General features: G+C 39.2%; 1 protein-coding gene across 1 annotated transcript in view; it reads left to right on the top strand.

The window, feature by feature from the left end:
• The first annotated feature begins 11,524 nt into the window (after window positions 1–11,524).
• Window positions 11,525–23,041, top strand: part of PREX2 (phosphatidylinositol-3,4,5-trisphosphate-dependent Rac exchange factor 2) — a 306,900-nt gene continuing 295,383 nt past the window's right edge. The window contains exon 1 of the mRNA XM_012663111.1: window positions 11,525–11,665. Within this exon, the coding sequence (XP_012518565.1) occupies window positions 11,525–11,665 (141 nt within the window). The remainder of the gene's footprint in view (window positions 11,666–23,041) is intronic.

Raw genomic sequence — 23,041 nt, 5'->3', positions numbered from 1 at the left:
GAATAGGATGTGATTTGATCTAAGCCAATGATGCCTATCTCTTGCTAAAAACTTCAATGATTTACTATTTCCCTCAATTTTGTGAGTTGGCTATGTGAGTGATCCTTCTTCTGGTCTAGCCTGAGGCCATTCATGCAGTTGCAGTCATCTGACAGCTCAACAGGAACTGGAGGGTCCCAGATGGCCTTACCACATATCTGGCAATTGATACCAACCGTTGCCTGGGGTTCCTTAGCGCCCCTCTATGTGGCTGCTTATCCCATAGGCTAACTACAGACTACTTTTAGGTTACACTGGGCTTTTGCTTAGCTTGGTGGTTTCAAGTTTCTAAGAGAGGAAAAGTAAAAGTTACAAGCTCTTTTAAGGCTTAATCTCTGGAACTTGTACATCATCACTTCCATTATATTCTGTTGGTAAAGGCAATTCACAAGGCCAACTAAGATTTAAGAGAGTGGAAAAAATAGTCCCCATCTCTTAATAGGAGCAGCAGGTTATCAAATTACAAAGGGATGAGGACACAGAGGGCCACGATTTAGTAAGGGACATTATCTATATAATATGGTTGAGTAAGGCAAGTTATGCAGTGAAAGTAACATATGTTGCATAACCCACTGTCCAGTGTTATCTTTAAAGAATCATCATGTGGACTCCATCTAGAGTGTATGCCAGTTTTCATTACTTTCCCTTCTGAGCTGGCGTTCTGTTCTACCGCATCTGTGCATGTGTACACATGTTTAAGCATATGTGCACATGTCATAAATCAAGATAGGAAGACACCGCTGTTTTTTTTTTTTTTTTTTTGGCAACCATACATCCTTTTATTTCAATGCTCCACTGGCAGCTGTATTATATTGCATTTGAAACTTCTAGTTAAAGATGGTTCAAGATAGTTGAGGATATATGTTTTTTATTAATCTCTTCAAGCTGTCCCGCCACCATTAGATAATAGTTAAAACACACACACAAACACACACACACACACACACACACACACACATCCACTGCTGTAAAGAGAATGAAAGAGAAATGTGTGCAGCAGAGAGACTTCAACTAATTTCTGCAAGATAAAAAGAGGATGGAAGAGTTTTGACAAGAAAAAGAGAGGAAGGAGGTGGTAGAACAGAGTGACAGGCGGAAGGGAGCTGCAGCTGGGGAGAGTTGGTGGGTATAAAGGTGACAGGACCGACTGAGAAGCCTGTCTGCAGAGCTGCTTAATTGCTTTCTTCCTGACACACCTATCTCTTTGCTTCCCTTCTCTGTGTTCCTTGATATTTAGCTTAGGAACAGAGCAAAGTCTCCAAAAATACCTAAGGACTCTTCTCTAATGAAATGCAAGTATCCACATAGGCAGAATTAGAATTTAGTACCAAGACCTCAGAGTAAAGTTCTCCCAGTTTGGTCCTTGGAACCTTCACAGCTGAAGATTTGCTCCCTGCCCAGTCCTACTGAACACTTCCCTTCATTTAGGTCAGCCCTGGACACATACGTAAAAGTCCTTCCTTTTAATGAAAGAGACCTACAGGAAAACAGACCTGCATACAACACTAGGGGAAACGCACCCCTGTTACAGAAAGAAATTATTCCATTTCCCTTTCTTAAATAGAATGGATATCCAAAGACCATCAACCTCATGAAAGAAAGGACAATAATAAGAAATAGAAAAACTATCTTTAGAAGAAACAAAGACCTGTCAGAGAAAGATTTAAGGAGGTAGTGCCGCTAAAGTACAAAAACAAAATTCAATGGGAAAGGAACAATTGAGGAGCAAATTAGAACATTTGCCACACATAAAATCATATGCCAAATGAAAATTTCAAAGAAGGGTTTCAATGTAAAGTAAGCCTCTCACAACCTAGAGAAAAAGAAAAAAAAAAAAAGCCAGAAAGACATTGAACAAAACAGACACCAGCACCAACAAAACAAAAGAAAAAGATTGGACACTTGAAATAGGTAAGATATAGAGAATAATTCTAGCAAGTGCAACTCAACAAAATAGGCATTCTAGAAAAATGGGCACACTATAACAAAAGGGAAGACATTTTAAATAAATAGCAAAAAAATTTACCCAGAGATCAGAAGAGATAACTTTTCTGTTTGAAAGATTCTGTCAAGTTCCTAGCAAATAATTGAAAGAAGATCCACATGTAACAATAGTCCTGAAATCTTTTGTTTCAGAACAAAAAAGATAAAGAAAGATAAAGAGAAGTTTCCTAAACACTTTCAGATAGATAAAGCAGGCCCTCTACAAAGTTCAGAGTTAAACTAGCATTGACTTTCATCACTAACACTGAATGGTAGGAGAAAAATGAGCAATGCATTCAAAATCCACAATTCTAATGGTCAATATTTCTGAACTTAGCATTCTTACACAGTTAGACTATCAACAAAGCATGATGGCAAAGTAATTATATTTTAGATGCACCAGAACTGGGAAAATTTATATCCCATGCAAACTTTCTAAGGAAGTTATTTGAGATATAATCCATCAGGATGAGTGTAGATTTCAAGTGCTGTTGGTTAAATTGTGTCTTCCCAAAAGATGTTGAAGTCTTAACCTCTAGTACTTGAGAATGTGACCTTATTTGGCAATAAGGTCTTTGCAGATTATCAAGTTAAGATGAGGTCATTAGGATGGGCCTTAATTCAATATAATGGCATCCTTATAAAAAGGGGAAATTTGAACACAGAGAGAGAGAAGCATAGAAGAAAGATGATGTGAAGACCCAGGGAGAACACCATTTACAAACTAAGGAATGCCTGGGGCTATTGGAAGATAGGAGAGAAGAACGACTAGATTGCCCTTCATACCTCTCAGAAGGAACTAGCCCTGCTCACACCTTGATCTTGAACTTCTAGTCTCCAGAGCTGGGAGACATCGACTTTGTTACAGGGGCCCTAGGAAATTAATACATCAGTAGAAAAGATTTCTGATGGAAGAGATGATGGAATTCACCCGGAGCCCTTGGGAAAACAATCTCAGGATGACAGTTATCTATCAGGCCCCGAGGCAATCATTCTGGATTGGCAATGGGATCAGAAGGCTCCAAGAAGAATGAAGAACAGAAGAGAAACAAAATAAATACAATGTAGCCTAAGGAGTTGGATAATGTTAGTGACTTTGTGAAGAAAGGATATATTTCTTTTTTCCATTTAGGATTCCCACCAGAAATGGAAAACAAAAACAAAAAACTAAAAAGCAGGCTGGGTAGTAAAGTCACAGTTAAAATATGAAGAAAACCAAGAAATGTCATGCATGCCTTTCAGCAATTGATGGCGTGTTACAAAATAGATACCACTTACCCTAGAAATGGTCCCTTGAGTGTCATGAGAGCTATGACTTTGAACCTAGAGAGAATGAGATGCAATCTTATTATATTACTTATTTTTTCAGTGAGCATTATTAAAATAATTGTAAAATATATACACTGTTTATTAATTTTAAGCTTTAGAAAGAAATATGGGTTAGAGAACACAAGTTAAATATTAACAAAACTACTAAAGATACAGCTCAGAATGTAAAAGGTGAAGGTGGTGACAGGCAGAGAGAAGGGCAGAATTGCTAATCATCTCATCTACTATGGTGAGCACTCTAGAGGCATTTGCCTAAATCTTCAAAGATAAGAAATAGTAGTTTATGTTATGCATTAGAACAAAGTTATCAAAATAAGAAATAAATTTATAACTATGAAATGGATACAAACTTTCTTAACTTGCTGAAGTACATTTATGAAAAACCTACAGCTAACATTATACTTAAATGGTGAGAAACCAAATGCTTTCCCACTAAGATCAGAAAGAAGGCAATAATGTCAGCTCTCACTACTCCTATTCGACATCATACTGGAAGTCCTAGCTAATGAAATAAGACAAGAAAAGGAAATCAAATGTATACAGATTGGAAAGAAAGAAGTAAATAAAACTGTCTTTGTTCACTGATGACATGATTGTGTAGAATATCCAAAAAAAAAAAAAATTAATGAAAAACCCCTCCTGAAACTAATAAGTAATTATAGCAAGCTGCAAGTCAATTGCTTTCTTCTCTACCAGCAACAAACAATTGGAATTAAAATTAAAAACATGAGACCATTGATATTAGCACCAAAAAAGAAATACTATAGCTAGAAATCCAAATATGTGTAATATCTATCTATATGCATAAAAATCCAAATATGTATAAAAATATATATAAGATCTATAAGAAAAAAATATAAAACTCTGATGAAAGAAATCAAAGAAGATCTAAAAAGAATGGAGAGATATCCCATGCACATAGATAGGAAGACTCAATATTGTCAAGATTTCCATTCTTCCCAAATTCATCTACAGATTCAATGCAATTCCAATCAGAATCCCAGCAAGTTATTTTGTGGATGTTAACAAACGGATTCTAAAGTTAATATGGACAGGCAAAAGACTCATTGTAGCCAACTAAATATTGAAGGAGAAGAACAATGTTGGAACACTGATACTACCAGCCTTTAAGACTTACTTACTATAAAGCTTACTAAAAAACATACAGTAGGCTGGGCATGGTGGCTCACGCCTGTAATCCTAGCACTCTGGGAGGCCGAGGCGGGAGGATTGTTTGAATTCAGGAGTTCGAGACTAGCCTGAGCGAGAGCGAGACCCTGTCTCTACTAAAAAAATACAAAGAAATTAGCTGGACAACTAAAAATATATATATAAAAAAAAATTAGCCAGGCATGGTGGCGCAAGCCTGTAGTCCCAGCTACTCCGGAGGCTGAGGCAGAAGGATCGCTTGAGCTCAGGAGCTTGAGGTTGCTGTGAGCTAGGCTGAAGCCACGGCACTCTAGCCTGGGCAACAGAGTGAGACTCTGTCTCAAAAAAAAAACAACAAAAAAACCATACAGTAGTCAAGACAGTGTGATACTGACAAAACAATAGATAAATGGATCAATGGAATAAAACAGAGATCCAGAAATAGACCCACACAAATATGATGAACTGATCTTTGGCAAATGAGCAAAAGTAATTCAATGGAGAAAGGATAGTCTTTTCAACAAATGGTGCTGGAACAACTGGATATCCATATATAAACAAGAAAGAAAGAAAGAAAGAGAAGGAAAGAAGGAAGAATCTAGACTCAAATATCATACCTTTCACAATCTGAAAAGGCTGCATACTCTATGATTCCAACTACATGACATTCTGAAAAAGGCAGAACTAGGGAGAGAATAAAAAGATCAGTGGTTGCCAGGCTCTTGGAGGGAGGGAGGGAAAAACGAATAGGTGGAACACGGGATTTTTTAGGACAGTGTAACCATTCTACAAGCTACTATAATGCTGGATACATGTCATTATACATTTGTCAAAACCCACAGAATGTACAGCACAAAGAGTGAATTCTAATGTAAACCACAGACTTTAGTTAATGATAGTGTATAAGTATTGGCTCATCAGTTGTAACGAATGTACCACACTAATGTAAGATGTTAACAATAGGAAAAACTAGGGGGGATGTATGAGGGGCAATATGGGAACTCTGTATTTTTCACTCAGTTGTTCTGTAAACCTAAAACTGCTAAAAAAATAAACTATAATAATTTTTTTAAATGGTACAAGAAAGCTATTTCTCATGGTTCTATTTTATATTTACATGATTCCTGAAGTATTCCAGAAGAAAGAGATTTTTCTCCATTAGCAAGGGAGGCCTAACACATAAAATATGTTTTCAGCAAACTTGTTTTTGTGTTTTGGTAATTGTGATTTCTTTCCCTAACTTATTATACATGTCTTTCCTTCTGTTTTTCATGGTTGGTTTGGGTGTATAGATGGATTGGATTAAGTGACTAGCATATTTCAGGTAAGATGAGTGATACTTCTTTGAGAAGTATCACTTTGTTTTTCTTTGAGAAAACAATAAGATAAATATGATATTTGTAGTTTCTTCTTTCCCCTGAACAGGCTCACAATCCACAAAGAAGATTCTTTACATGTATTAATAGAACATTTTTCTCTGAGGAAACTACAGAGTGTTTATATTGGTTTCCCGTATTGAAGAATGGATAAAGGAGAAACAAAAACCAAGTCAGACCTGTCCTGTTTAGAGATAGAATGATTAAGCTCTGGGAGGCCAACAGGGTTCCAGTGTGTTCTGTCTTCCACCCATTCATTCATATATTCAGTCAGCAAACGTTTATTGAATTACAATTATATGTCAGTTTCTGGATAGACTCTGGGATCTTTCCCCTGGTCTATAGAAAATCTTGTCTATTGATCTGGCAATTATGATAAAATGCAATCAGTGATATGATAGGGGAAAAGGAATGCACCTTGGAGCTTGGCATTGTAAGAACTCTCAAAGTGCCCTAGTGTGGCTGGGGGCATATTGCAAAGTAGGGCATGGCATGGAAGAAAGCCAAAGAGACTTTGTGTCATAAATGACATTTGCCTTCATTCTAAAGGATCTGGAGCAGGATCAGACCCTTTTGTATTCCAGGAAAAACTCTCTTGACCTCTTCTCTTATTCCTGGTAACTACGGAACAAGTTCCACAAATGCTCAGACCAACTTCACAGAAGAACAATCTAAGAGTGCTTCACCCTTCTTGCTTCCTGACCCAACTGTTACCTATGAAAATCTCTAGGCATTCATGTGTGGGCAACAAGGAAGTAGAAGGACCAATTAATGCCCTATAGGGCAATCCTATTCTAATTGGGAATAGGAGATAGTGAATAAATGACCCAGGGAGGGTGTGTAGGAAGAAGGCCTAGGACCAAATTCCAAAGAACACCAATGTTTAGAAATGGGTCCTGGAAGAGAGCTCAGCAAGGAAAGGGAAAACAGAATAATAATATCACAGAATGAAGTAGGATGAGAGCTAGTCAACACTGCCAAATGCTACAATAAGTTCAAATGGGACAAGGAATGAAATGCATCCACTGAAATTAGAGACATAAAGATGTTGGGGACCTGTACCAGATCAGCGTCATTGAACTAATGGGAGAGTAGCCATATTATACAGGTTAGAGAAAAGATTGGGAGGTAAAGAAGTAAGGACACTGTATTAGTTTTTTATTGCTACAGTAACAAATTACCACAAAATTGGTGGCTTAAAGCAACATACACTTGTTATCTTACACTTCTGTGGGTTAGGAATCCCATAGGTGTCTTACTGGGCTAAAATCAAGGTGTCAACAAGGCTGTTTTCCTTCTAGGAGTCCTAGGAGACAGTTTCTTTATTCTCTTCAGCTTCCAGAGGCTGCCCAAGATCCTTGGCTTGTGGTTTATTCCCTCTGTCTTCAAAGTCAGCAATGTTGCATCTCTCTGATCATTCCTCCATAGTCACATGTACCCATGTAGTCATACTGGGAAAGATTCCCTGCTTTTAAGGGTTCATGTGATTAGATTGTTCCACCCAGATAATCCAGGAGAATCTCTCCTTCTCAATGTCCCTAACTTAATCATATCTGCATGTGATTACCTTTTGCCATATAAAGTAACATATTTATAGTTCTGGGGATTAGGATGTAAATACCTTTGGGAATCATTATTCTGCCTATCACAGGCAATAAATAGATCTCTTTAGCCATTTTTCTAGAAAGAAGAAAAATGGGGCATAGCTTGAAGGTATGTGAGGTTGGAGTTTTTTTGAGGAAGTGATAGGGAGGGAAGGCTTGGCAGGCAGATGGGCACAGCAAGGATGATTTTCTCCTGAGACTAATCACAGACCAAAACAGGCTGTTTATTTTACTGAAGTGATTGTAGATTAAGTTTTCATAATGAGAAAGTGATTATCCTTTACATGTTAGATGATGGCTATGAGGATGATTTGATTTTAATCAAGCTAGTCTGGAAATGATCGTATCTCTAAGAACTTTAGATTCTTGCTAAAGTAATACCATCTAAACACTTATTTAGTTTGATACCATAAAACATTGTAGAAGAAATTAAAATATGGTTTATAAAAACTGTATTTTGCCCTTTTAAGCAATACATTTTCTAAAATCCTTCTATTCATATGACAGAATTAATTACATGCTCCAGAACATCCTGTGCTTGTTATGACTAAATTGCCACAAAAATTAAGTGGACGTAAATGAGTGATTAACCAAGAGTTATAAAGTAAGTTAATAAATATTTGTAATAATTATTTCTTGTCCGAGACTCTTAAATGTGCATTAATATAATTCCAGTGTGTCCATAATATTTTTTCTACACTAATAAAATCTAGGGTTGTCTATCATAAACCAGATAGTAAAGGAAATGACAGAATCTATTTTACTTGTGGAAAAAGAACAGTATGACTCTTAGAGTTCTCTATTTAATATGATGGCCATGCAATAAAGCAAGCTTTCTATTTTTTTTGTCTGTGCTGTATCTTTTACTGAACTTCAGCATCAAATTGGATTTATTACTTTATCTGGACAAATAGTTGTATTGAAATGGCAGAGAGGCTGACCTGGCCTGTATCTGAAATTTGACTGGCCAGCTTTCTTCGTGCAAAAAGGCAGCCTTAGAGTTTTCAGTCTTTCAGTCCGGGAGTCATCCTTCTCTGGGCCTGACCAAAGGAAGCCTACTGTGCACTGTGCTTTGGTTCTTTGAACTTTATGATAACAGATTCTACCTATACCGTGTTCATGCATACGAAACAAATTTAATGGCTGAGCTAGTTTACTACTTAGTCTCTTTTCTCTGTCTTCTTTTTTCCCATCTCCTTTTCATTGGATGCTTCATCCCGATTAGTATTTCAGGAAAAAACTGGATCCTGTCCATCATTCGGTTGTTGTTTTTTTTCCCCCCTGGCAGGCAGAGCCTAGAGTTTCAATGGAGGAAGTGGGGAGGGATACAGCACATTCAGAGTTTATGAAAGACCTTATTTACCATCAAAGTGAAGGTTTCCAGATACTCCAGCCCTGTTTTCTTATGCTCTTATGTCTTTGATGAGGAATTAAGAACTCCAGCCAGGGCAACAGAAGACACTGAGAGGTGCCTGGCAGAAGGCACTATGCAGTGTCCTGAAGTTGTTCATTAATTATAAATGATATTGAGGAGCAGAAGAGTGGTAAGAAAGTATAAATCATAATACTTTCTGCACAGGCATTTCTGAGAGAAATCTGAATCTGCACAATTAAAAATGAATATATTTCTGCTAGCTTCCATCACTCTTTTTTTTTTTTTTGCAAAGCATTCATTGCAGCTTACATTTTTATAGAGTTACATATCATTGTGACCCTCTTCTTGACTCAATCATAAATCTTCAAATGGTGGTTCTCAAAAGTTAGTGAGTTAAGAATAGTCTGAAGATTTTGTTAAAAGAATTTAGGGCATACTTCTCTGAGATTCTCATTCAGTGAATTTGAGGTGGGGCCCAGCAATGTTCATTTTAACAACACCTCAGGTGATTATAATGCAATGGTCTGTGACATTTGCCTAGAATCAGGGTCTTTGTGGTCCTTAAGCCTTGACACTATGCAATGTTTACAGAGGTCCTCCGTGCATATTTGTGGAATCCAGGCAAATGCTTTGGATGGGTAAAACCCTAATGGTGATTCAGCCTCAAGTACATTGCTCTCAGAGGTGATACTGCAGCTCTAGTTGGTTGTATGTACACTAGTTTTTTCGATAGAAGGAAACTGCCTGATCAGTTCTCTAACTGGGGACAATTGGTAAGAGAGAGATTCTATTTTATTTAGGAGAACACCTGATGGAAAACTGCTTTGTTTACTTACTTTTTTCACTAGGGAAGTATGCAGACCTGGGAAGGAAGACATGCATTTACTCCTTGCTGCCTGTAGTATACAGAAGTTTCAATCACGTTTGGTTTTCCCATTCATTACTGGTTGTGTGCTTCCTATGTCTTCTAGTTCCATTTGTTTATTGTTTAATAGGTGCTGTGATGTCTGCTCTTTAATGCACTTTGCCCTTTGTTCTTTTGCCACAGTGTGAGGCCTTCTACTGTTATTTGCCCTTTGCTCTTGGTGAGCTCTAAATAGCCATATGTAAAAGAAAGAGGAAAATCACATCTTGTCCATCAGCTCTGCATTCATCATTCAAAAACTGTATCTTTAACATAAGAAGAAAAGTAAATCCCTCTTCGAAACACCATGTTCTGAAAAGACATCATCTGGAAAATTGATACATAATGATTTTAATGTAAATAACTAGAAAGCATCTTTATGTTTTAGAGTTTTGCTAAGTCTTTCAACTATTGGAACAAATTAACATGCCACTTTCTTGCATCAAAAGCATTTACTCTTCGGTTGATTTAAATGTCATTAGCTTTGGACTATTTGAAGTTGTTGTAAGCAGGAAAACACGACTCTGAAAAATATATGCAGATAATACCAACACAAAAACATATATGGATTTTTTTTTTTTGTTGAATTTATTGCTAATATTCAGGCTTAGTAGGTCCTGGCTCTGTTTCCAAGTGAGAAAAGGCTATAAACTTAGCTATTAAAATAAAGAATGCTCTGTGCTTCTCTCCATTTTCAAAACCTAAGATTATTTATTTTTTGATGAGCATTCAACAACAGCTTTATCTTTTCAATGAGTGACACCATGTTAAATCACAATAGCTCTTAGAAACACAACTGACACAAATGCCCTTGCCTTTCGTTGACTTTCCATACTGTCTTGATGTTTAAAAAAGTTATAGACATGCAAAACAGCACAGTGCAATGGTGATGTTTATTTTATTTGTAGTATTGTATGGGCAGGGGCTGTCATTTTCCCATAGTATCTTCATTTATTATGTTAATTGACTTTCCAAGTGCAAACAGGAGGGTGTCTGCTCTGTGAAATAGTCTCAGTTGGAGGGTTTTAAAAGCAAACCTGTTTTGTGCTTGAATAAAACCAAAAATCAATGTGTTTCCTTTCAAAGACGGGAGGGTCAATACCGTGGTTGTTTTTGTTCCCATCCAGTTATGTAACCGTGGGGACTTGTTTCTTTGCTTTCAGGATTTGTACAAAACGCATTAAAGCTAAACAATAGGCGGGAGTCTCAGGGGCACCCCTCGAGCTGTGTCTTGGAGTATGTGGCTCCCAGGTTTGGGAACCTCCAATTAGTTCCATCCCAAGTGCCGAGTGTGTGTGTGTGTGTGTGTGTGTGTGTGTGTGTGTGTGTGTTTAGTTAGCTGGCACGCAGCACTTCCCAGGGTTGTGTTTCCTTTTTCCTGAGATCTGGCGAAGGGTAAAGGGTCGGAGTCACATGGATACAAAGCATTTGATTAATGTCCAAGTCACCGCTGTGGCTGCCGGAGCCGCCTCCCCTCCAGCCCGGGCCGTGTGAGGCCGGAGCAGCGGGGCCAGGCGCGCGGGGCCGGGGCCGCAGCGCCCACTCCCGGGAGTTCACAGAGTCCCGCGCCTCCCGCGCGGGTGCAGCAGCGCGAGCCGCCTCCTCTCCCCCCGCCCCAGCCTCTCCCCGGCATGTGAAGTCGCCTGTCCCTCTTCGGACTTTGCGGAGGCGGCAACTTTCTTTCCTCGCCGCCGGGGCCCGGCAGCAGCGGGCGCGCGGGGCAGCGCGCAGCACGGCCGACCACCGCCGTGTCCCGCCGCCCACCATGAGTGACGAGAACCGCGGGGACTGCCGCGCCGAGAGCGCCAAGGACCTGGAGAAGCAGCTCCGCCTGCGCGTGTGCGTGCTCAGCGAGCTCCAGAAGACCGAGCGCGACTATGTGGGCACGCTGGAGTTCCTGGTGTCGGTGAGTGACCCGCGCGGCGACGCAGGGGGACCGCGGGAAGCGCGCGCGGCATTGTCTGCCCCGCAGCAGGGGACCGGTCCGGGCATCGCGGGCACCTGAATCCGCGCGCGGAGGCTGCGTTCACCGGCGCGGTGACCCTGGCGGGGATTTGTTGAAGCCCAGACACTCACTGGGTTGCCAGGGCCTGGGAGAGCTCTGGGACTCAAAAGTTAGCTCCAAAGGGAGAAGGCGCCTGTGCTGGGAATCCCGGCCGCCCCACTTCCCCTCGCTTTTCTTTATCCACCTCCCTGGTCGGCTTAATTACGTTGTGTGATTTTTTCCCCATCTCTTCCTACCCTAGAGATTCCGTTTTAAAGCTTTGGCTTGGTGATTAAGGAAGGGTCCAGTCTGCTACATTCAGGTACATTTAGTTAAAAAAAAAAAAGAAATCTTTGAATCTGCTGGAGCTTGAGTTGGTTACTCAGAGAACATGGCAGTGAAGTCCCTTTAGTTATAATAATCTTTGAAACATAGGATTCTGGTGGGGGGTACAGAAAGAGCAGCGGGGTTATGATCTCTAGCAGCTGTTGGATATTAAAGCCACATGTGGCTCTCACCCCATCCTGGTCCTGCAAGCTCCTTCCCCCTGGTTTAAATCTGTCCTCTGCTCAGCTCTTGGTCCCCTGTTCATACTGAGCCCCTGGGAACGGTGTAATAAAATTCTCGTCTAACATCTTCAGGATTTCGTGGAACTGGGCACGAACTTTCTAAGTTTCTGCTTGACTCACTGAAGTCTGCTTTGAGAATATTTTCATTCATTTAGGGCATGAGGGGCGAGACTGAATGCTAGTAACTTCTGAGACATTGCTCAAAAGCGGAATTTTTTCTTATTCACTGTTGAAAAGACAAAGAATTTGAGAGTTGGCTTCTCTCCACCCAGATATCTGGGAGAGGATCATTCAAAGCTTTTGCTGTCTCACTCAAATCCTCTAACCTGCTTCTCCTGCCAACACCCAGTTCTATGCCCCCCTGGTCTGAAGGACCAATGCCAAAATGCCTGCTCAGTGTTCTAAAATCTGTACACTTTCAGCTTGCAATCATGATAGAGCAACTTTACTTCTTGGCTGTGGCAAGAAGGAAAGAACAATATCTCAAGTGATGTAAAATGCTCAGGTTGGCTTCTCAAAATCAATGTGCTTGAGCCCCCAAAGGCCACATTCTTTGGAAATGTACAGATATTTGAGAATATCCTGGTAATTGGTGATCTAGGGAATTATTATACACTTCCTTGCAGCAGTGATTGTCAAAAAAGCATGCTTTTAAGGAGATTCAACTTTTTTTTTTTTTTTTTTGAGACAGAGTCTCACTGTGTTGCCCGGGCTAGAGTGCCATGGTGTCATCCTAGCTCACAGCAACCTCAAACTCCTGAGCTCAAGCGATCCTCCTGCCTCAGCCTCCCGAGTAGCTGGGACTACAGGCATGCGACACCATGCCTGACTAATTTTTTCTATATATTTTTAGTTGTCCAATTAATTTCTTTCTAATTTTAGTAGAGACGGGGTCTCGCTCTTGCTCAGGCTGGTCTCGAACTCCTTAGCTCAAACAATCCGCCCGCCTCGGCCTTCCAGAGTGCTAGGATTACAGGCGTGAGCCACCGCGCCTGGCCGAGATTCAACTTTTAATAGCTTTAAATCTGACTTTCATGAAACTTTATGGTAACAAAAGTTGTTTGACTTTTGAAGACTCTGAGTCGTTTCTTATGCAGTTACTTTTTCTGAAGGTATATGAAAAAAGTATTGTGCAGAACGCTAATTTGCAGAAATAGCTAACCTAATCTACCTTAAAGGCCAATCTGTTGATCTATATTTAAAATGTCAGTTTTTCCTCTGATCCTAACACCTGATTATTACAGTGGAAAACTTATTATTACTATGTAGAGTTAGGTAGACTCAATTGTATTTTCCTTTTTCACAAGTAGAACATCATCTTATGATTTCACTCTTCTTATCTCATTCAGAAATTATAAACTCTTCCACTTTTCCTTTTCTTTGTCCATTATTTGTGCTTGTATTTGTTTACACACACAAACACACTAATTGACCTGAATGTCATCCTAAACAAAAATTTACTCGGGCTTCTTTTTGGTCTTTTAACTATTCAAAGACTAAGATCTATTTATAATACATTATTAGATTTTCTTTTTGGGGGGTATTATTTATAGTAACACTTAATTCCCCTGCAGTTTTCTCAAGTCACCTGCAATTGATGTAGTCAGTCTAGTTTTAATATTAGACTCCAATATGTGCCAAGAGCTTTGAGGATATTCAAACCCTTTGGCCTGATAATTCCTCTTCTAGGAACCTATCCTAAGGAAATGATCAGAAATGGAGACAAACAAAAGTTTTTTTAAAAAAATTAGCCATAGTATTAAAAAAGTTGAGTGGTAGATTTGTTACAAAAAATTGATAGGCCATTCCTAAGTCAAATTTAAGTATTTGTTAGAGTAGTCATTAGTCATTTCTGTCACTGCTTTAAGCCATTAACATGGGTGAAAGATGACTCTTATTTTCATTAGGAAGAGGTAGAAGAGGTAGAAAACATATTTTTAGTTCTACCAAGAACGTATTATTACTAACAGGCCCACAGATAAGCAAACGATGGTATTGTTTCCCTTGATTAAAAGATCATATGACTGGAGGGGAAAACTCTCTTACTAAGATCTTTCCAACTTCTGAGTCCTCTCTGTCCTCAGTTCCCACTCTTTGGCACTTTAAGGAAAGAACACCTTGCCAGACAGTCCATGAACGTTGCCTTTTTTTCTCTATACTATAGCATCAACCTGTATGCACCTTCTCTCTAGTTGCCACCCAGGCACACGCTGCTTGTGTGAACAAAGCTCTGTGCTTTAAGCTGTCTGCCCTCATTTAGAGAGGCTTGCTCTTCCCACAGTGGGCCATGCTTTCTCACGCACCTGCCTTGTTCTTCTGGGGCCTCTCTTCTATACCTGGTGGATTTCTATTGGGCTTTCAAGGATCAGTTATCTCTTTCTCCCCGGGAGCTCCCTGTGCTGTGAACACTCTACCCCTCATTACTTCTTCCATAGTACCCAAAGTAGTTGATGCATGTATTTGTTTACCATGATCTCATTCTACTAGACCATCCGTAAGCTTGAGACCAGGGGCATAGCTTTCTAGTCTGTGCTTCCTAGAATTTTGCGCAGTGCCTATAACGTTGTTGGTACTCAATAAATGCTTGTTGAATGAATGAAAGAATCAATAAATTGACCCATCCTCTATCCTCCCACCCCGTTTTTAAGGACACATCCTTAAAATTCTGATTTCTGTTTTTCTTCCATTTGATCTGAGTAGATAGCAGACATTTCTTCAGTTTTTCTCAGGCACATATAAATTTATGCAACAAAATTTCAAATTCAATACGTAGTGCCTGTTTTTAAACAGAAACATGATTTCAATGAGGTGCTGAGGTATTAAAGGCTTTATAACGCACTATTATTTCATCTCATGGATTCTAAGTTTTCATTTGAGATCATGAGTAGGTTCCACTATCTAGATTAATTATTTCTAGGTCATAGATAAAATGAGTGACCTAATTTTCTTAAATGTATATTCTTGTTTTGCTTGGGAAATGAAATTTTGTGCTTTGTTAGATATACCCTAAAACATTTCTTTTAAAGAAATGATTTTATGAATCTCGTACTAGAGTGTTTAATATTGAAAGTCCGGACAATAGTAGGTTACAGCCTGTTTCCTGTTTGCAACCAGTGACACAGCAAGCCAGGAGCAAGCCAGGATCACAGACCCATCTGAGTGGTTGGAGAAAGGATAGACCCCGGGCCTGCTTCATGGGTGTGTGTCCTGTGCAGGGGGCACAGGGCTCTGAGAGCAGAAGCACCCTGTGGTTAGTTTAATGCTCTGCTCTTGCTGTCTTGAAATTCTTACCAATTTTGTCTTTGAACTTTGGTTTTACAAGTGAAGTTTGATGGGACCAAACAGATACATGAAAGAAAAAAGCTTTCTATTTCAATACCTTTAATAGCACTTGTTTCCTGTGTTTTGAACAAGGGGCCTCACATTTTTATTTTACGTTGGGCCTAGGAAAGTGTATAGGCCAGTTTTATTGTGAGTCAGTGGCATTGAGGCAGGATGACCATATAATTTAGTGTCTAAACTAGGACACTTCTGAGAGTGAAAGGGAGTGAGTACCATTAATAATTACACAGGGAAACACGTAAACTGGGATTGTTCCTGGCAAGCCAGATGGCATGGCTGTTCCACATTGTTGGCATAGTAAGATGAAGACTTTGGGCTATATATGTTGTCATACACAAAACATTTAAAAATGTGTTGCCTGTCCAGGCTTTACCCTCAGATACCGTAGAATTTGAGTCCTGTCTCTAATTTACTATGTATCTTCAGACACATTCCTAAACTTCTCAAGCCCCTTTTCCTTTACCCATAAAATGGGGAATAATAGCATTTCTCCAGGTTGCTGCATTGGTCTCGATTCAGTGTCTGGCTCATAGGAGGCCCCCTAAATAATTACTGATATTTCCTCTGATGCTGCAGTTGTTCTAGAGAGCCACACATTTTAGTCTTTGTTAGATGTAACTTTTGTTTCTGTTATATTCTCCTCTACCCTTTCTCTATGTCTTTGAGTTTGTTCTTTGCTGCTTCCTCTTGTATTTCCGGTCTGTCAGCATAGCCCTTTTCCTAGTATTCTTGTAAATGCTCAGTTGAATGTAAGACAGTGAGAAAATTTTATATTCCATTTGGCAACAGCCATAGTTGGTATGGTGTCATACAGATTACACTAAACAATTGCATATTCACCATCTGATTTGGCTTAATATATGTGTATCTCTTTCCTTTTTCAAATCATGCTCTCTAGAGTTCCAGAGGCCCTCGTGGGGGTGGGGGGAGAGAAGGGAAGTTGAATTTTGTGGCTTCATGCTCTCCACCCTAGTTTCTCCCAGCATAGCCCCACCTTCCTCTGATTTGTGCTTTTGCAAAAGCAGTTAGAAAGCCACTTACCTAGTTGGTAAATTCCCAGAGAACAGGGACTGTGCGTTGACTTCCTATGTAGGCTTTTCCTGGCCTAAACATGGTGCTTTGTAAATAGCAGGTGCTCATGAGCAAACAAATAGGCAAACAAAGCAAAAGCAAACAAAGCAGACTTTGATTGAATCTGAAAACAATCCTTTTCAGGCATGACCTGACTCTTCCAGGCAAAGATGAATTGATTCAACACATTATGCTGAAGGCTTATGTTATGGTCTGGGTTGTGTCCCCCTCCAAGATTCACATGTCAAAGCCCTAACTCCCAGTGTTTCAGAATACAATTGTATTTGAAGATAGGGCCTTTTAAGAGGTGATTAAGTTAAAACAAGGTCCTTAGGGTGGACTCTCATCCAGTCTGACTAGTGTCCTTAAAAGAAGAGGAGACTTGGACACAGAGGGATAGCAGGGATGCGTGTGCACAGAGGAAAGATCGTGGGAGGACACAGAGAAGGCAGCTATCTGCAAGCCACGCCTCAGGAGCAACCAAAGCTATTACATCTTGATCTTGGACTCCTACCTTTCAGAGGAAAGTAAATTTCTGTTTAAGAAAATAAATTTCTGTTTGAGCCATCAATCTGTGGTATTTTGTTATGGCAATCTGAACAGATGAATGCAGCTTATGCTAGGCGCTGGAGATGCAGAGAGAAGTAAGGCATGGCCTCATCCATAATAAGCTCATAATTTATTGGAGGAAAGAGAAAAATACAGATCATCACAAATCTGTGTGGGAGGTACCACAGCAGAGTCACAAGCAAAGTGGCATGGAGGCTTTAAGGGACTCTCAGTCGGGGAGTCAAGGAAAATTTTAGGAAGAGGTGATAACAGAGCTGGCTCCTGAAGGATGAAGAGGAGTGTGCCGGGCTGGCAGGAGACTCATCCATCCCTAAAGAGCAGCGTGTGCAGTGTGACCTCAGTGTGGCAGAACCTGGCAGGCTGGGGGCCGAAACAGTCTTATCATTATACCTTACTATAATACGATGACATTAGTGTAAAAATAGTAGCTATTGAGTTTAGATTTGTTTCGTAGTGAGGGAATTCTGTCAACAGGATTGAGGAACAAATACTGGAGTCTGGTTACCTATTAGGAGTCTGTTAAGAAATGGGGCCAGGTTAAGAAATATGGAATGTCTGATCTAAGGCAGAAGCAATGTAGAAATAAAAAACAAATAATTCAAACCAAACCATAAAAAACCAAACACCCAGCAACTGTGAGGCATTTCTTGGGTAGAACCCTTAGTATTTTGTGTTACTTCATTTAGAAGTGGAGGTTTAAGTAGAATGGAGAAATAGGATGGTGAGAAGGAAAATGAATTTGGTTGAGCTGAGCTGCAAATTCGCTATGATTTTTGAAGACAGGAATGTGGAGCGGAAGAAGGAATTGGAACAGAAGTTCAAGACCTAGAAATTGATCATATATGTTGCAGCCATCAGGTGGATGCGATGACACAAGGGGAACAATTAGAGGAAGGAAACCTCCAAAGCAAGGGTAAGATGTTGGAAAGCCAATATTTAAAGGTTAGAGGAAGAGTAGAGTGTGCCGCCGATGGCTTTGAGCCATCAAAGGTTGAAGCAGAGAACCAGGAGAGAGTGATACCTTGAAAGCCAAGGACGGATCTAGGCTCCAGAAGAAAGGTCTCTTGAAAGAGTCAGAACTTTGGAGAAGTAGGAAGTGTGGAGACTGAGGGGTCACTGGATTTGGCAATCAGGAAGTCATTGGGGTTTTAACTTCAGGAGCGTGTGTGAACAAAAGCCAGATTACAGGAACGAGTTCAGATGTGAGTGGAAGCTGAGGAGGTAGAGACAGATGGAGAAACTATTCAAGGAGTTTGGTGCTAAATGCAAGGAGAAAAATAGGTTAGTAACAGAAGGGGATGATTTTGTCCAGGGATGTTTAAAGAAGATGAGGATAGCCAAGGGGAAGGAGACAATAAGAAGAGAATTAAAGCAGCTACAACAGAGCATGGCGGAAGGCACATGGCATCTTCAGGGAGACCGTAGGGAAGGTCCCCATGGCACTAAGAGGCAAGGTAGGCTTTTGGCAAAATTTTCTGAGCCATCCTGCCGTGGAACATACCCATAGTAAAATGGCATTGCAAACATTAAGGATGAGCAATTTGATTTGCAATAATAATGTAAATCAAAGATCTTGATTGTAATATAGCTAATATAATTCTAATAAATTTAAATTAAAACTTAAATAATTTTAATAAATGTAATCTTTTAATAAAGAATAACAAAAATCCATCTCATGAAAAATAAATCTTATAAATAAGAATTTTAAAGAGATAACGCAAAGACAGTCAGGTGACCTGTGTGGCACAGAGCATGGGTTAGGGAGTCTGATGACCTGATTTAAAATCCTGGCACTGAAACTTACACACACTGTGTTACTTTGCACAAACTACATATCCTCTTTATTATGCCTTCCTTTCATATTTGGAAAATTCATTTGACAATATCCCACAGGGCTAGCCTACATACAATTCAAATCAGCTTCTGTAGGTAAAGTCTTGATAGGTAGTAAGTGTTTCCTCCTTTCTTCCCTCCCCAAACTCCAAGTTTATCTCCCTCTCCTATCTTTTCTATCTCACAGATCGAGCCTGGCCCTTGCTCAGGTCTGCTTGATCCTCGCCAGGCTGGGTCCTGACTCCTGTCTCTTCTCAGCCTGGAAGCATGAGGAAGGGTTTATGGGTAGAGAAAGGTCCTGAGGGGGCCAGAGAGCCTTTGGGAATGCAGGAGAGGGGTTGGTCTGGGGGCCAGGTGGGGAGGGACGGCTCTCCTTACTGGAAGGAACTCACAGGTGAGGCCAAGGGCCACTTGAGGGAGAGGGAAGCACAGAGGTTTCTTCCTGATGGCCCGTTCTTTCTCTGTGAAGTTGAACTCTGGTTTTCTGTCTGGGTTCTGTTTTGTTTTCGTTTTGTTGTTTGTTCTTGCTGAGAGTGAGGTGCCCTGAAGAGAATAGTAAAGATTTGGAACATACACTTTCAGGGGCAGAAAAGGGAATTGAACTTGGATGTCTGAGGCTGCATGTGTGACAGTCTTTGTACAATTGTTCTTTTAAATGTGACTTTCTTTAATGCATCATGTAAATTTAAAAGTTAAAATAGAGAAGTAAGCACTTCTGGTCTATTACATCTAGTGTGACTAGGTTCAAATCTTGGAAATAATGACAACCATTTTTTAAACCACGGTGCAAATTGTATAGAACTGCCATTTTACATTTAATGCACATGTCAGTCATTGTCCTAAAAAAAGAAACATTGATTTATCAATATTTTGTTTTCTCAATTTTTTTTTTTTTTTTTGAGACAGGGTCTCACTCTGTCTCTCAGGCTAAAATGCAGTGTCATCATAGCTCACTGCAACCTCAAACTCCCTGCTTTAAGCCATTCTTCTCCCTCAGCCTCCTGAGTAGCTGGGACTACAGATGTGCCCCACCACACTTGGCTAATTTTTTTAATTTTGTTTTTGGAGAGACGGGGTCTTGATATATTGCCCAGGCTGGTCTCAAACTCCTGGACTAAAGTGATCCTCCTGCCTTCCAAAGTACTAGGATTACAGGTGTGAACTATCACACCCGGGGTCAGTACTTGTTTTTAACAGTGTTTTGTTAAGGGTATATTCTTTTGTTATATACTTGGCATTGTGTTTTCATACGAAATAAAATTATTAGTTCTGTGTCTTGAATACTATTAATTTGACCTAAAAATAATTGTTTTTAGCCTGAGCAACAGTGAGACCTGTCTCTACTAAAAAAAAAAAAATTAGATGGGCATGGTGGCACATGCCTGTTGTCCCAGCTACTTAGGAGGCTGAGGCAGGAGGATAGCTTCAGCCCAGGAGTTTGAGGTTGCAGTGAGCTACGGTGACGCCACTGCACTCCAGCCCAGGCAACATTGCAAGGCCCTATCTGAAAAAAAAAAATTTTTGTTTGCATTATTTCTTTAAAAGTCTTATTTATAATATTTGCTTTTCATGAGATGGATTTTTGTTATATTTATTAAAAGATTTATCAAATTTATTAAAATTGTTTAAATTTATTGGAATTATAATAGCTATATTAAAATCAAGATCTTTGATTTATAATTGTAAATCAAAGAATTTGCAATCTATTAAAAATTTTATTTGCTATATTAAAATCAAAATCATCTTTGATTTACAATATTATAGTTGCCTCAGTCAAAAATTCAGGAAAAACATCCCTTAATAAATGTTTCATTGCTTAAAAGTGTGGTTGGGTCACTTTTCCCATGGTATTAAGCATAATCATTCACATCCTGACATATCTAATAAAAACTGTTTAAAAAAATTTTTCCCCATTCTCATGATCCTATTGCATTTGATCTTAGAATTCAACGATTGTAATTGTGAGAAAATTGATATAAGTTGAAGTTATGATTTTTAAACATTTGTAGTTAGTATAGATGATTTCAGAGTTCGATTTCTTGAATAAATTTGTTGTATTCTATCCTTACATATAGCTAAGCATAGTGTACAGAAAAAGGGCCTATTTTACTGGAGAATGTCTAAGCCAAGGACATTGTGTTCTGCCATTAATGCAAAAAGCATACTTTCCATTAAAAGGCAAGCCCTTCATTTGAAAAGGTTAAATTGTATAATACTTAAGAAATGACTCCTGCTGGTTAAATTTAGAATGCTGATAAAAGTATTCTCTGGATTTGTAGCAAAAATATAGCAATACAGAATATGGATAGGTAAACATTTTTATTTATTTTAAAACTTTGTTTCTTTCTCTGAGAGAGTGAAATAAGGGTTGAGATCTATGTTTGACTTTGCATTGCCAGTTTTGCTATTTTAATTATCCATTTAAGTTGTCTTCTTGCCAGTAGGAGAGGCTTTATAGATGGTGACACATTTTCAGAGATTGTGCAAGAAATGTTGATGTTTTTTTCCCTTGATGCCTTGTAATGCCTCCACTTGGCCCTGTTTTCTTGCTCCCTTGGAGTTCCAGCCTTTTCTTATTTGAGACTATTGCCCCAAAGAAAGAAATCTTAGGATTCCAGAAATAACATCTCCCATTCCAAAGCTTTATTTCTGCCAGTAGCACTAGGGAAAGATCTATGGAAAGGCATTATTATACTCTACTAATTGACCTAAATGTTAGTCCCATACCTGCATATTCCAAGATGACTTTAATAATTCATTACTTTCCCAGAGGTAAAATGAGAGGGGTGAAGGGGGCTTTCATTTTCTACACTGTATATCGATGTCATGTTTGACTTCATATAACTTTAATATTTTTTATATTTTATATAGAAATGTATTTGTATTTATATATCTTATATTTTTACAAAATTTATTTTGAATACTCTAGACACAACTTTATCTCAGTTTTTCTTGTACCTCTACATAATAAAACCTCTGGCAGAGACTTCTAATCACCCCCAGTACCCAATACGCTTTTCTTCTGTAGGGATAAAAGTTTTAGCTTCATACGTGATTGACCAGTTAAGGATCACATTTCCCAGCCTCCCTTACAAATAAGTGTGAGCATATATATAGGTTCTGGGCAGTGGGATGTGAGCAGAAGTGGCATGGGTCACTTCCAAGGTGTGCCCTTATAGTGAAGGAGTATGCACTCTCTTTTCCTTCTCTCTTCTCCCTGGCTGGTATGGGGATGTGATGGCAGGTGATGGGCAGCCATTTTAGACCATGAAGTGGAAGTCACATGTTCAGGGTGACAGAGCAACAGAATAGAAGGAGATCATTTCTTTATTAAAGCTGTTTAATCTATGTCCTATCAACATGGACCTGTAAGATAAACCAATATGTATTTAACTGTACTAAGCATCACATTTTGATACCAAGTCCTCATACACTTATGCAAATCATTAATGAATTGGCCAACTGTAATGCATTTTTCTGCCTTTGTCTTGTTAATTTGGATACTCCTAATATTTTTACTTTACTTTTGGTTTTTCTTTAATAAATCTTCTCTGGCTCAGCTATGATTTCCCTGGGTTATGCTAAAACTACACTCTCTTTCTTTTGGCTATAGGTGTACTTTAGTTTTTTTCTTTAGAAAAAGAACAGTGTTTGTTTTAACCTGTACTTACATATTCTTTTTTTCTGAAGGCCAGAATGTTTGTGTTTATTACATATATTTGTAAGGATATTTGTTCAGCTGCTTTAACTGAGACCAAATAACAGTAGTTTAAACAATGCAGAAAGATTGTGAATAGGAAAGCTGTGTGTAATCAACATGGCCTTTTTTATGTCCTCTCTTGGAACTCCAGTTATTTTAATTTTTTGATTAAATATTGCCCAACGGTGTTTCAGGGGAGTAAGCAGCTCAGCT

This window comes from Propithecus coquereli, unplaced genomic scaffold (assembly GCF_000956105.1).
Source record: "Propithecus coquereli isolate 6110/MARCELLA unplaced genomic scaffold, Pcoq_1.0 Scaffold8, whole genome shotgun sequence".
Taxonomy (NCBI): Eukaryota; Metazoa; Chordata; class Mammalia; order Primates; family Indriidae; genus Propithecus; species Propithecus coquereli.
This window is presented reverse-complemented; position numbering and strand designations above follow the sequence as displayed.